Source organism: Aethalodelphis obliquidens, unplaced genomic scaffold, assembly GCF_003676395.1.
Source record: "Aethalodelphis obliquidens isolate GAN/ISIS:26980383/991018 unplaced genomic scaffold, ASM367639v1 scaffold12, whole genome shotgun sequence".
NCBI classification, from domain to species: domain Eukaryota; kingdom Metazoa; phylum Chordata; class Mammalia; order Artiodactyla; family Delphinidae; genus Aethalodelphis; species Aethalodelphis obliquidens.
The window spans coordinates 6,937,634-6,953,172 of NW_020837956.1; the positions used below are offsets into that span (position 1 = coordinate 6,937,634).

Here is a 15,539-nt window from a genome sequence, read left to right on the forward strand (position 1 = left end):
AGGTGAAAAGGGCATTGGGAGGCTATTATAGGGACTTGGCCTTAATTCTGAGCCAGAATCAGGAGCCACAGCAAGGTTTTATGCTGAAGAGTGACATGCTCTGACTTACATGTTAAAAGGATCCTGTTGTTTGCTGTATTAGGGGGACTATAAGGAGTGGTGGTAGAAACAGGGAGACAAGTTAGACTAAGTGCAGTAATCCAGGTGAAAGATGTTGGTGACTGAGACTAAAATGATAAAAGAGTTGGTAAGAAGTTACCAGATTCTAGGTATATTTTTAAAGAAGAGTCAATATGATTTGCTGACAGATTGAATGAAGGGTATGAAAGACAGTAATTGTGGATATGAATGACAAAAATTATGTGAATGCCAGAGACACTGGAGGATGAAGTGGAAACTCGTTGTAAAGGAGGGCAATGGGGGAAGAGAGAAGTTAAAGAACTAAACTTTGATCACCACTCCCCAGTGGTGTCTTCTAGTCTCATGGCTTTAGGACACAGACTGATATGGCATTATTTGTTTAATGAAAGAATAAATGATAGAAATAAAGAATGAAAGATGACTACATAGGAGAAGACTGAGGAAACAGAACTACTTAGCAATTGACAATTTTGTTTTTATTATAAATTTATTTTTTAAATTTTATTTATTTTTGGCTGCGTCGAGTCTTTGTTGCTGTGTGCGGGCTTTCTCTAGTTGCGGCGAGTGGAACTACTCTTCGTTGTGGTGTGCGGACTTCTCATTGTGGTGGCTTCTCTTGTTGCAGAGCATGGGCTCTAGGCGCACAGGCTTCAGTAGTTGTGGCACGCGGGCTCATTAGTTGTGGCTCGCGGGCTCTAGAGCCCAGACTCAGTAGTTGTGGCACACGGGCTTTGTTGCTCTGCGGCATGTGGGATCTTTCCGGACCCGTGTCCCCTGCATTGGTGGATTCTTAACCACTGCGCCACCAGGGAAGCCCAGGAATTGACAGTTTTAATAGAGCAAAGTGAAGTGTCTAGCTTTATTCCAATTTAAAAAAAATTTTTATGTAGTCTAAACTGGCTGAGGTCAATGCAGTTGTGTAAGCAAAACTGTTGATAGAACCTCTTGATCATCCTTTCTGCCATTGTGTTGAGTAAGTGCTTCTTTGAGAATCTTTTGTGGATTGAAGGGATTTTAGGACCTCCCCAAGTTAAATCCCAAGCCTCCACAGAGTATTGTGTCCAGAGCCTGGGCTTTCCTAGATTTTACAGACTAGAAGACAGAGACAGACCATGACAGAGGATTATTTCCCATTTTCTACCGTCCTCCAGAAATTGCCACAGTGTCTCCATGTGTGAGTGATTTCATCGTGCTGGCTCTGCGGGCCCTGAGTGAAATCGCCAGCAGCCTGGGAGGTGGGGGGGGTTGCCACCCCCCACGCCTCCTCTGGTTTTGTCCTGCCATTCTGGTAGATCAAGAGAGCCAAAGGCAAGTGTCCGATTTCCCCTTTTGCTTGAACGAGGTACCAGGAGGTAGTGCTTTGTGCTGCAGATTATGCTGATTGGTACGTGTCACAGTGAGACCTGGCACTCTCCCAAAGAATCTGCTGCATTAAGAATTTGATTCACTCCAGATAGTTAAGCCTGAAAGTTGTTATGTTCTTGATTTAACTTGAGAAATGCCAGGAAATTTAATGTTAAATTTTTACTCGGCACTCATTTTGATAAAGCTTTAGCTAGTATTTAATTGTTATTTCTATTTTGGCCATCAGGGAAAATTTTTTAAAGGTTAGTTTCTAGAAGTGGTTAACAGCCTGTGTAGCAGGAATATGACATGCAGCACCAAAATGATGGACTAGGTAAGTTGTCTTTCGAGGGATGATTTATATCAATATCTGCACTATTCTAATAGTAATGTGATATTTCCTGTATTACTGAGGATATACCTATTTCTGACCCTTAGATCAATGTGGAAAAGTATGTTTTCAGAGAGTAAATAACCATTAACTTAAAATTCAGGTCTGGAACAGGAGTAATCATATAACCTCACAAAATATTTTCCTGGGGACAGGAGCTCTTCTGTACAAAAGCCAAGCACTGTTTATTCTTAATTTACGGAAAAAACTTGTGTCTGGTTTTTAAGACCAGAAGTTGCTCAAACAGTACAAACTTCCAATTATAAGATGGATAAGTTCTAGAGATCTAATGTACAGCAGGGTGATTATAGTTAATAATATTCTATTATATACTTGAAAGTTGCTAAGAGAGTAGATCTTAAATGTTTCACCCCCCAAAAAAGAAATGGTAATTATGTGACCCGATGGGGGTATTAAACTAATGCTGTGGTGGTAATCATTTTGCAGTTGTTAAGTGTATCAGATCAACAGGTTGTACACCTTAAACTTATACAATGTTATGTGTCAGTTACATCTCAATGAAGCTGGTGGGGAGAAAACCCACAAAAGTAGAATTAACCCAACAAGGATTCTGTGTTTAGATAAATGAATACATGGATCCCAACTGGTGCTTCTGGGCTAAAAGCAGTTGGGGGCCAAGGGGGTGGAGAGTCCCTTCGGAGGTCCTGCCTTGCTCTCTGCCATGGAGCTAACATAGTCAAACCAGACAGTGACTGGTGGCCCATACTGAAGACCTTTAATGACTGAGCAGATCTCAATCTCTGTTTCTTTCCCATTCCTGTTCAAGGATTGAGCACCTCTGAACTCTTTTTTTTTAGCATTGCTTTCAGAGGTTTTATCACATTCTTCCCAAGTTTAGCTTTCTGCCCAGCAAGAAGAGAAGCCTTCTAGCTAATAAGCAGCTGTAATACAGGGAGTTGAGGTTGTTTTTGTTTTAAAAAAAAACAAAACAAAATGGCAGAAGTAGAGCATTGGTATTCATAGTTTTGACTGTGAGCAACTCAGAAGGCCCATGACTTGTGGTGCTTTGTAATTTTTCGGAGGGGTAAGTCAGTCTAATGAGTATGTCTAGCACACCTCCCACATCTAAAATTCACTGCAGCTTTATTCTGCATTCACGTGCCAACTAACTTCTACAATGATAAAAACATGTTTCTCTGTGGGAAACTTTCCTGAAAAGAAACCCAGCTACAAATGCTGTAAAATAAATGAAGATTTGATAAACAGACCTAAAAAGTTACTTGCAAATTTGAAAGATCTTAAATTTTTCTGGACTTGCCTCACAAGAGTTGGCAGCATTCGGACATGAAAATTAAGGCAGAATCTTTTCTGGCTTTTGATAAGTGATGTCTTAGGATGTGTGTCAGTTAGTTACTGCACATTAACTTCTTCTATGGAACTATGATTAGACAATATTAGATTGCCTTTTCATAAAGAGACATAGCATCATAAAAGAGAGACCAAACCTAAAGATGATAAAAGGACAGATTACTAAAAGTGATTTTTGGTGTTTGTTTTTTTCTTGTTAATACTATAGTTAAAAACCCAAACAGCTTACTATAATTCCCAGGAAGTAACATTCATCATATTTTTGAAAGTGCTTTCACAAAAGAAAAAAATGATGAAAGAGATTCTACCCATTTGAGAATCAGATGACCAGGATGTGGGATACTTAGGAACTGATTGTCATGTCTGATGTCTTACACACTGTTCTAACACATGCTGCATGAAGTTTTGGGCAAGGCTAGTAGAGGTAAATAGGAGGTTTAAGAATCTGAGATGGTGCCTAACTTCCCACAGCTCACTGTAGAGGCAGTACAGTGCCAGACTGCTGAGGGTTCAGATCATGCCTATTTGATCTGGGAAAGTTATTCAGCCTCCCTCTACCTCATTTCCTTATCTGTTAAATGAAGATAATAATAGTACCTATCTCATGGGATTGCATGAATTAATATACATAGAATTCTTAGCACCTGGGACTGAGTAAACTATTGTTATTGCTATAGTCATTGCTGTTATTTTTGTCGTGATTGAGAAGGGGCTGTCAAGCTGACTCATAAAAGAAAAGGGGGGGGGGTTGATTTACAGCTGTTAGTTTCCGAGGGAAAAAAATGTTTTACCATGTGAGCCAGATATAATTAAATTATAATATAATTTAACATTGTTCATTAATGTTAACACTGGGTCCTAGAATTGAAGAAAACACTGTTTTCTCACCTGAGTATCTGGAGTAGCCTTGTAGTACCCAGTGGAACAGAAGTGAGAGGGAGTTGCCGACCAGCCATAAAGTTGTGCTTGCTTCAGTCTCTTCCAGTCTCCAAAGTATTTGCCCTTCTCCTTCTCTTCTTTTCTTCAGGTTTAGATCACTCAGTCTGGAGCCTGAAACTCAGTAGGGTATTGATTTAGTCTCCCATTATCTCCCTTCTCCCCTTCCTGTCCCCACTCTAGCTATGGATTTTAATCTTAGCCTGTCTTCTGACTCTCTGTGTGACCATAAGCAAATCCCTTTGACCTCAATTGCCCACTCTTTAAATGGAATAAAAATGGCTCTGCGCATTCAGAGGACAACTGGGGAGATTTATGGAAATGCATTTTCAAATTTCTTAAAAGGAGGATTCCTTGACAGGATGGAATTCATAGTAAAAAGGCTATTTCCCAAGGAAGAAAGTTCTTTATTACAGTACATGGGCTTTATCACCTAGTAGTGCCAGAGCTGTTTAATTTTAGCTCTGCTATCACTAGCCTGTATGTTTTTGAATACTACTTTTTTATTTGCCCTCCTCTTTCAAATATTCACAGGCACTAATCCACGTTATGGCTTTACAGACAGTAAATTAAATTACATGAATTCTGAACAGTGTTTTTGAGCTGTAGAGAGTCCGCAGCCTTTGAAACCACTAACTTAATTTTGTATAACTCTTATTCGGTAACTCAAAAAGAGCCAAACTTTTTCCTTTTGAATTTGGTTTAAAAAATAATAATAAATTGCTCCCAGGCAGTGGTCCTGGGTGCCAGATTTTATCTGGGATCTAAATCTTCTGTCTACATTGAAAATCTGCCAGAGTTAAGAGGTAAGCAATGCTAATGAAGATGTGATATATGACTTTTACCTTAGCTACAACCTTGTGGTCTCAGCTATGTGACTTTGGGCAGGTCACGTAATCTATCTGAGTTTAGATTTCCTTATCTGCAAATTTATATCCACAATAAATTGTTGAGAGAATTAAATGAACTTTAAATCTTTATTGAGCACTTTCAAAATATCTATTTGTCTGCATATAAAATCCTACCTCTAAAAGAGCAGATATAAGTGGAAGATTATTCCAATAGACTGTCAGTACTTAAATTAGAATAAGTTCATTCAAGGCAAAAGCTCTGTTACCATCTTTCATAGAGTCTTCTTCCACAGTAAATGAATACTTAGCTGAACACTTTTCTAAATTATTTTTAATTCACTTTAGCATTTTGTCACATTCCTTTGAAGAGCCTTGATTTTAGCAAATCTTTATCATTTGAGGGTGTTGTGTGTATCTGTGTGTGTAAGTATGAGCATGTTTAAAACAACCCAGACTCAATGGAAAGAGGATGATCACACTGAGTAATTGGGTTGTTTGGGGGTTTTCTGTGTTTTTTTAATGGGGATTATTGTTTTAACAAGTGTAATAAAACTGATTTTCCTTTGTCACTTGTAAATTTATTTCTAAGATAAGATTTTAGAAATCTTTAGAGCAGTAATCACAATATTCCAATACATGACGCTTTCCCATTTTTATATACTCACACTCATTTGGATGTGTGTGTGTGTGTATATATACACACACATACACACACATTTGGTTTTTTAAATTATATCTTGAATTATATCATAATATGTCATACCTAGTAAGTGGTTCTGAAATAGGAAAAGCTACGTACAAATCAATGCTGCTTATTCTTTGTGGCATTGGTTATTATTTCACTGGTCTTAGATTTTTTTTTTGATGTAACTATATAAGCAATGTCTTCTTCAACTATTTCTAAAGAGAAGATCATCCTAAATCTCACACTTTTAGAGGATATCACATTTTAACTGGCTTTTTTTTTTTTTTACGAAGTCAATTCCCTGTACTAAATTGCTAAAATAAAATAAAACAGCTTTCTAAGAATATGTTTGTTCTCCTACATACAATTAATGCAATGTGCATCGAGGATCCAGTTTCTGTGCACGTATCAATATAACAGCCTTTTGAAAAAGGAGGAAACATTTACTAAGTTCTTCAAAGTTAGAAGCAGGTAAAGTCTGATGCTTATAAACCAAGTCTTTTGGAAGACAAACTGCATTCCTTAATCTATGGCAGCTTCTCCTTTTTGGTTCTTCTTGTTTTTTTCTGCTGCTCATAGATCCAAGAGTGTGTTCAGATGCAGGAGGTGCTCCAAAGACACTCCGAATGTTTCCAAGCAATGACACTGAAAGTGCCCCCCTGCCACCCAGATAGCTGCATACCATTTAAAACTATACTTTCAGATCAAAGTCTATAAAGGCTTTCAGAACAACCTTGTTAACCCTTTCTGAAAGGGTTACATTTTTTAAAAGTTTATGTGCAGTATATAAGTTATCAAAAGCTATTAAGTTCTTATGAAAAATCACTTGCTATAACTTTCCATGGCTGATGATACACTAGCAAAAGCCATTTCAGTATCACCTTCACTAGGTACCTACTAGCTTCTAATTAAGCACAGTCGGTTGGTTGTTCTGTGGGCCTCTCTGTAAATGCACTCTTCTTGAATTTACTATTACTTGTGGATTTTGCACCAGCAAAGATTTTTAAGGATTCTGGCCCAGTTCAGCTTCTCGGTTTAACAAAGAGGTTAGAAATTGGAAAAGATTCTTTGATGTTGATGAAAGTGCAGTTCACACTGCCACCTCTTTGATTTGACTGCTGAAACAGCAGATGTGGTAAAGCCACACTCCTTTAAGTGAAACTAAAGTGTGCTGCTACACGCTCACCTGGGTGAATTTCAGCTCCTGGTAGATAGTGTAAAGGGGTAGCAGGTTTCCCTCCTTAGGCACATTGGAATTTATATTTAGTCTTTATTATTAAAAGCAGTAAATTTTTAAATATATATAGAATCTGTGGTTTTCGGTGTAACAAATTATTGCCGAACTTTTGTGTCCCACCTCTTCCTCTATAATCAGTTAAGAAGGCCAGGTTAGCTCTTAGAGTGTAAGCTCTCTGTTAAATCATTGACTGACGTCTGCCTGTATTGCAAATAATGACCTGCTTTATCTGTAACTACTTTTTCTAAAATGACTGTGCTCTTGCATTTATTGGTTTATTGATGTGATTACTTTAAGACAGTAAAAACTAATGGATAAAAATAAAGTGTAAAAGTCTCTTTTAAAAGTGTCCTGAGTGGATAGACAACTAGAAGTACTTTGCCCTTGCAGCATGGTTCTTTGCAGAGTCTTAAATCCGGTGTGTTTAGCCCACAAAGCACATGTTAATATTAAGTTGTTTTTAAAGTGATGGAGTTGGATCACCACGGTTCTTCTGTGCTCTGTGGGGTATCATGTTGCTTTAGTGTAATGAGTCCTGGGCTCCTAAATTTTTTTCTCCATGCTGGAAATGATTACATAAAACTGAATGGCTATATCTGAAGTCTTATGAATCTTGAGAATTTCTTATTCTTCAGGAAAAATATTACAAAGACTTTTCTTATTTTTTGAGGGGGAAAACTAGCATTTGTAACAAGTTTCTGTTAAAAATATCAGCGATTTTAGGTTATATAGCATTCTGTTTGAAAAACAAGCAGTCTTTCTGCTGCAAGGTCTGTATTTTAACTTTGTGCAGATGTGTGCTGAAAGAACATGATGTGCTTATTTGTTGCATTTATGCTACTTTCTTACTTTAAGTAAGATGGATGAAATTACATATTAAATAAAAACAGCAGGTCAGACAGCAGTCCTTAGCAAACTGAAAGCCTTCCAGAGACAGTGGAGAAAATGAGACTATGATTTTAATAACACATGGACTTTTGAGAGAATTGTCTACTTAAACGCATATATATAATAATTTCTCTGTGGGATTTATCAGTGTTAACTGTCTAATGTTTAAAACTAATCTGCCATTAAATTGTGTTGGTGAAATGTTACCCAAAGTATTGTTTTATATCTTAACCAAATATAGCACTTTAATTTTGATGTGACTGCGGTTATAAACAGACACACACTGATATGTATAGCATGAAACTCCAGTTGGTGAAAAGAGCTGTGTGGCCTTGGGCAAGTTATTTAACCTCCCTAAACCTCAATTTTCCCTTTCTGTATGATGTGATACCTACCTTTCAGGATTATTGTCAGGATTAAATGAGAACATCTATCAAGCACTGTTTTTTCAGAATATATTTTTCAGAACATGTTCACATACATTCTTACATTCACATAAAGTACAGTGTGTTTTTATATGGTACTTTTGAGCCAGAAAGTACTTTGTATTGTGTATTTCTTATTATACTCAATTGTAAAATGAAACTGTGTATTGGACATTACTTATCACACTCGATTCTAGAGTAAAAATTGAGAATAATGTAGAATAAATTATTCTTCCGTTATTTAAAGAACACATGTTTATTGAGTGGCTACTGAGCAAGAAACATCGTTTCCTATCATTTACAGTTGAATATATTTGAAATCCAATAATGGAGAGGTCAAACTCAAGCTATTCCCAGTTCATTTTATAGTCCCTCTCCCCTTTTGTTTCCTGCTTTCCTTTTTCTGCAACCCTGTTGTAACTTTAAGAAAGTTTTCAAAATAAAAAAGCATCTGACTTTGTTTCATAGTCATTTAAAAATGGGGTTGATCAATACTGAAGCATTAGCTAGGAGCACAATTTGGTGCTTTTTTATTGATTTCAGTTACCATTGCCCTCAGGCTTGTGTGTGTGAGGATGAAAATAATATATGAAATATGCACCCAGGTTAAACAAACCAATATTCTTTGTACATCTGTAACCACTATAAACAGAATTCTTTATATGGAAGTTACTTTAGGAGCAGTTAGTTACACACACACACACACAAACACACACACACACAACCTTAAGACTCCAAGTAGCCTCCTGAGCCAGTGTTTTTGTTATTGAGACCAAGACTTGTACATTACTTTGGGAAGTTTCTGCCTTTTAGTTACTTTTATTAGTTATAAAATGCTATTCAAGGTTATTATAGATTTTCAACTCATGAATATACTTTTTTTGGCATTTTATCAGTTGATTGTAAGCCAGAATCTTGGGGATTTGAAAGATGTTCTGCTAAATAGCCAGTTGCAGACCAGTCAAGCCAAGAGGGTAAATAGCAGGGAAGTCTGCTCAGCAGGGCCTGTTTTATTTAGAAAGTTGTGCAAGGAAGTTGGCTGTGGGCAGAGGTTGTCATGTGTCATCTGCCCCATCAGTCAGAGCTTTAGCAGCTGTTCCCTGTCACTAGGGCCCTTATGTGCTACTGCTCATCCATCAGCACTAACAGATACCGCTGCCTCTCCGTGGGCCAGGGAAGCCATGGACGCACAGAGATAAAGTGTGTATCTCACTGGCCATCAGTTGGGATGGAAGCTCATTTAAAAAAAGGGAGCCCAAGCGACAACTCTTTGGTCTTTCATTAAACCCTTAACCAAAATATATTCAAGAAAATAAGTTGGATTTTGGTGAATCTGTTTCTGACTAAAAATACAGCTTTGGAAAGGAAGGAGGAACCTCTTTGTTCGAACCCAAAGAGATGCCCCTGGCTAAATGAGAGTTGAGAGAGCTTTCTCCACCAGATAACAGATTATCACTACCGGATTATCACTGAAGAGGTCTTTTCTAGTTGAACACAACAATGTAAGAAAAGACTGAAAATCACAAGCATTCCTTTTGTGATCATGCAGCAACCTGACAAATGGGATACCTCCCAATTCTGATCATAGACAAGCCTCAGTTTCCTTTTCCCCTGTTTGTATTCCAGAGGCATCATTAGAGGAAAGGATTTAAGGGCATTAGTATCACTATCTGTCTGATTACTGTGTTGACATTTTTTAAGAGCCATTAATCGTAGGGAATGGAACTTGATGTAGAAAAATACCCAGCCAAGGAATATCAAGAAAGTAAGCTACAGCCTAATATTCAGATGACATTGAAGGGAAATTCAGCTTAACCCTATAATTGTTTTTTTCTTAATTAACTTATTACTGAACTCCAAAGCTAAGTAATTGAGAGGCAGCTGTACAAGCAAGGGAAATGGTAAACATAGCAAAGGGAAATGAAGAAAGACAAATGTTTTTATTTTATAAATATTGCAGCTATATAATATGTAAAGAATATAAAGTAATGTTCATCTTAAGATTATACAATTGAGGTCTTGCTTGCAATGCTTCCATTTTGGAAGAAAGTTAACTTTTTCTTTTTGATAATCCCCGCATATTTTTTCTATTGACTCTGAATGCTTAATGTACTTGATATTATTTAGTCCATGTGAGGCTTGACTGTTGATGGAATTTGAGAATTATTAGGTTGAGCGTATGCTTGCACAGGTAACACTGTCATCATGGGTACACAGAAGTCAAGAGCGATGATCTGGCATATGAATAGAGTGAGTTATTTGTCAAAAGCTGGCAATGCTTGTTGGATGTTTTGCCAGATTTTGATAGCATCAATTTATTGCTTGCCTAATAGATAATTTAAATTCAAATAAGTTTTCCTAACTGAAATTTTGGGAAACATGAAGCAAATATAGGTATCCTTATTTAGAAAATATAGATGACACTAAACTCTAATGAACATTGCACTGTAAGATGTTTCTGGTGCTGATTCTGAGCAGCTGCTTCATTGGAAAATAGCACAAAAACCTAAAGTTATCCCCTCCCTTTTATTCCCCCAAGACACATCATCTATTATGGCATGGGACACATAGTAGATTTTCAGTAAAGACCAATTGATTGATTGATACATGGATCTGAGATGAATAAGGAGTGACCTGTATAAGGAGATTGGAAAATAAGTAATATTATTAATAAGTGTTGGGTTTTTTTTTTCCTCTGCAGATTTTTGTCATTTGTTGGAGGGACACTGTGTGAGATTGGCAAGCCTGAAATGCAACAAAAAATAAATTCATTCCTTGAAAAAGAAGGAATAGAGAAAACTGCAGAAAGATTGCAAACAACAGTACACACCTTACAGGTCATCATAGATGGTCTCAGCCAGCCTGAGAGCTTTGACTTTCGAACAGGTAAACAATTGAACTTGAATAACAGCACCTTTCACTTGCATAGCTTACAATAATCCTAAGCCGTTGGATTCTCCCATTCTATCCATGAGAAAACTAAAGCGTAGTGACCTTCCTTCAAAGTCATCGCAGCCAGTTAGTATCCAAAGCCGAAGCTAAAAGCCAGGTCTCCAGAACCCTTGTCCCAGGCTTATTTCCCATCACACTAGACTAAGTGCATCATGCATGTGCTGGCATGTGCATGGAGGCATGTATTCTTCATGATCCTTTTGTAAACTGTTTTTACCTCATAAGAGTTAGAAGTCCAAGGTAAAGCATTCGATTCACAAACTAAAGTGAATCTTCTCCCTAAATTACAGCCTTCCAAGTTCCTGGATTCTATGTCAATGAACACATTTAACAAATAAGATACTATCTCTCTGTTTATTCTCCTTCTAACTAAAAGTCTCTCGGCTTTCAGCACAGGTAGATGGTGAGGGAAGTATAACAGCCATAGTTGTTGAGAGCAATGACCCGGTGAGAAGGAATTAAGGTTTCAAATGACCTACTTCCCAAGGAAATTTGAATAGGAAGCCCTTAGATTTAAATGAGTCTGTGCTTGTCTCACACCAGTTTTATGATACCACGTTAGGGCTTGGCTCTTTGCATTCTGGGTTGGGCTGTGTTGAGGTGGTTTCTTTGAAAAGGTTTAAGGGAATTTGTGCTAACCCAGCAAGCTCAATGCACCATTCCCTCAACTGTTGTGTAAGTTTGAAATTAATTTTAAGGTTGGAGAAAAATAAAATGAAACATACAGTAAGACCTGTGCCAGAAATGCAGGAGTAGAAGCCTCTGTGTGGTCCATCCAAAGTGAATATTTCAGTAGACAAATCCATCTCCCTTTGCAGGTATTCTTATGTGTGAATTCCACCTAGGTGTTATCTAGCAGGAATACTAAGTGAGCAGTAGTTTTCAAGCACGGTGGGATTTGAGGGTGCTATGCCTAGAACCACTACATTAGAGGGTTGGCAAATATGCTCTGTACTGGCTTTTCTTGTCCATCTTATTTTTCGGTCTTGGTGTTGATTGCTCCATTATCCCAGTTACACTGTAGACTCAGAGCAAAGATCAATACTCAAATTATATAGTTCAGCTAAACAACCAACAGCCAAGTTGGTCCTTACCTGGTTGAGCAGAAACAGATGCACCTGGGCTCTCAACTGAGCTTACCAGTTACTGCAGTGTTTATCATTGTGACAAGTGAAATTTCAAATAAATCTCTTTGAAACAAACTTTTGCCCTAGAGTAAGTCACAGTTTCCTAGATGCCTGAGAACTTTCGTTTTAATACTAAAAACATCCCCAGGAAGGGAGGCAGACAGTCTTACTTTTGAAGAGGCAGATAGTATTTTGGATGTTTCTGTATTACAGTATTTATGCTACATCTCTTTTCTTTTCTCCATTTTCTCAAAATTATTTCCTTTCTTGCCTCATTCTTTCTTCATACTCATCCTGTCTTCTGTTTTCCCAGTGACATAATCAATTCTATTTTGTTAACACTCTGGTTGCTAGTTTCCATAATTGGCTTCATCAGAGGCATCCAGGTGACAAAGGACTGAATATGTAGCCTTGGCAATCAAAGTGTTAAAGTTTGCCTGGTACATGGAGGATTTCTGATTTCTCAGTGACCCAGGCTGTCTTCAGAAACATGTTAAGTAGTTCTTGACTCTGATTTTCCATGCGAAATTAAACTAAGCAGCTGATCAGGAACCCTTGGGGAATCTGTAGCAGCTGGACCTCTGTAAGAAAGAAGGGGAAAAAAGTTTCTAAGCATAAAAACAATGCCTATGGGGCCTCAGAGACCATCCTACCTCTGACCCCGATCAACAACTTTGTTTCACTTTGCTTTGACACAGTCCTTGCCCAGTGTAATGGCACATTCAGTGGGTTTTTTGTTTTTGGAATTCACTGCTGCAGCATCAGGTGGAATTCTACACAATCAATTCCAATGTTAACATATTGCTTTTTTATGAAAAAAAATGAGATTTCAGGTTTAAAAAGGGTTTTTGTTTTGTTTTAAAGGCAAAACATGAATTTTTTAAAAACGTTGATTTCAATATGGTTGGGCTGTGGGAGGGGAACCAAGAGGTGACCAGTTGTTAATACAAATGTAAAGGATAGCTTCAACAAGTAATCAGGATAAAGGCAACAGCTGTGGAGGAAAAGGAAATGGAATGGGCGGAGGGGAAAATGAGGTCTTAGTAAAAGGAGATTGGAGCATAGAATGTGTTCTTTGTTATTAGAGTCAACATTCAGTAATCCTAGGAAAGGGGGCCAAGGGGAGCATGGGTAAATGGGTAAACGGAATCCACAGATAATCCAAAAGCCCCATTTAAATTGTAAGTTGTAACCTTCTCCACCGTAAAACATTTGTTGTTGTTTTTGTTTTGTTTTAACTAAAGCCATAATGATTCCTTGGCAGGCTTTGTGCCTACCTTTGGGTGTGTAGTGTTAATGAACAGAGAAATGTCCTGGAGTGAGCAAGGGAAGAGGGCTGTAAGGAACTTGAGAGCAGAGATCCAGCGGAGTGCCTGGCCAGGAGGTAATAATAGGGGTTAATAAATGTTGTATGAATTGAATTGAAAGAGGAGAAAGGAGATGAGGAGCTGATCTGGGTTTCTGAGCAATAGATAATCAAGAATCCATAAATGTTGGTTGGATAAATATATTCAAGGTGGATAGGAATTGATCCTTGAGTTCAAAATTTATGGGGAGAAGTGAGAAGACCATTTAAATTTCATACACATTTGACTAAACATTTAGTATGTTCTACCCCCTTTAAACAGTTTGAGAATTCAGGTACTGGGGGAAAAGCTCCCAATCTTCTATCTCCGAGGGTCTTATTTTCTCAGTGTTTGTGACTTAGCCTTGCATATTCATTGAACAAATATACTTTCTCATCACCTCCTCATAAAGAAGAAAATAAGACGCTGTGATCTAAAATTTTAGTCCTTACGTATAGTGCTAATGTTTACATGCTAGCAAGGTAGAATCTGAGGCGAAGGAAGTATCTGAGTAAATTTTCTTGAATTGTTTCTGCTTGGCACATGCTGTTTCTCCAACTAGGATGCCTCTTCTCTGAAGGCAGGCCTGTATCTTCAGCTCCTTTTACGTCCCCCCTCAATGCTTAATACTGGCCTGGGCACACAATCGACACATAGTCCATACTTACTCACTAATCTACGTTGTGTCTAACAGTGCTTTATTATTTACACAAACTGTCTTTTTTCCCCTTTCCTTGTAGATTTTGATAAACCTGATTTCAAGAGAAGCATAGTCTGCTTGGAAGACCTGCAGGTTGGGACAGTTCTTACAGGCAAAGTCGAGAATGCCACCCTATTTGGAATTTTTGTGGATATAGGAGTGGGGAGATCAGGGCTGATTCCCATACGAAATGTAACAGAAGCAAAACTTTCTAAGACGAAGAAGAGAAGGAGTCTTGGGCTGGGCCCTGGAGAAAGAGTGGAAGTCCGAGTACTCAACATTGACATTCCCCGATCTCGGATTACTCTGGACCTCATTCGGGTGTTGTGAGTGTGCCACTGGTGGCCAAACACTGATTTTTATTCCCTCATTTCTACAGTTTGGCAAGAATAAGTCAGATGTTTGTGAGCTCTAGATAGCAGATGAGAAAGAATTCACTTAATATCAGAAGTATTTTCCAGACACTTTCCTTATGATTCCTTCTGGATAAATAGAGAGCTAACGGTTTGATTTCTTTTCCCCTTAAAAAAAGCAACTAATAGACATCTTTATTTGGCTTTATGTAGTAATGATTTTCTGACCAAAATTTTATTTTTTATAACTCATCTTTGACTCCTTTTGCATTTTGTATAATAGATTGTTTCATTTCTACTTGCCAACATGCCTTGCTGGATTTGTATGGAACTATCTTCTTGATTTAAATTGTACAGTGTTTCTTGACAGTAGGGCTGGCAGTACTTAATCCTCTCTTTTTATAGATTTTTTTTAAAAATCAGGCCTTTTGGACTTGACTCATGATTTTCCTTTGCCAGACAAACCAGAGATATCCCAATAAAACAGATCCTGATGTGTTTGTAACCATCAAGTGAATAGCTCGAACTATTTCTCAGAAGGATATACGTATTGATCCCTACAATAAAATTTTGTGGCTAGTGATCTTGTTTTTGCTATGTTGATTCAGTGAATGATCTAAGAGTCAATCTTGATTAACGAAGATGTGGCACATATTCATACAAGTTTCATATAAGCCAACTAACTGTGCCTTTGGGGAAAAGGGAAGCCTCTATTAATTTGAAGAGTGACTTTCTGTTTGACTTATCACAGAAAGGCATATTCTTTCTTAAGCATTAAGATCAAACTCCAGATGGGGATAGAAATGGCCCGCCTAAAGATTCAATACAGATCAG

General features: G+C 37.7%; 1 protein-coding gene across 5 annotated transcripts in view; it reads left to right on the forward strand.

The window, feature by feature from the left end:
- The window catches only part of SRBD1 (S1 RNA binding domain 1), a 230,536-nt gene extending 215,248 nt beyond the window's left edge, over positions 1-15,288 (forward strand). For all 5 annotated transcript variants that reach the window (XM_027113219.1, XM_027113215.1, XM_027113216.1 and 2 more), the window contains 2 exons: positions 10,929-11,113; positions 14,393-15,288. In XM_027113219.1, coding sequence (XP_026969020.1) covers positions 10,929-11,113; positions 14,393-14,682 — 475 coding nt within the window. In that variant the 3' untranslated portion in view covers positions 14,683-15,288. The remainder of the gene's footprint in view (positions 1-10,928; positions 11,114-14,392) is intronic.
- The last annotated feature ends 251 nt before the right edge of the window (positions 15,289-15,539 follow it).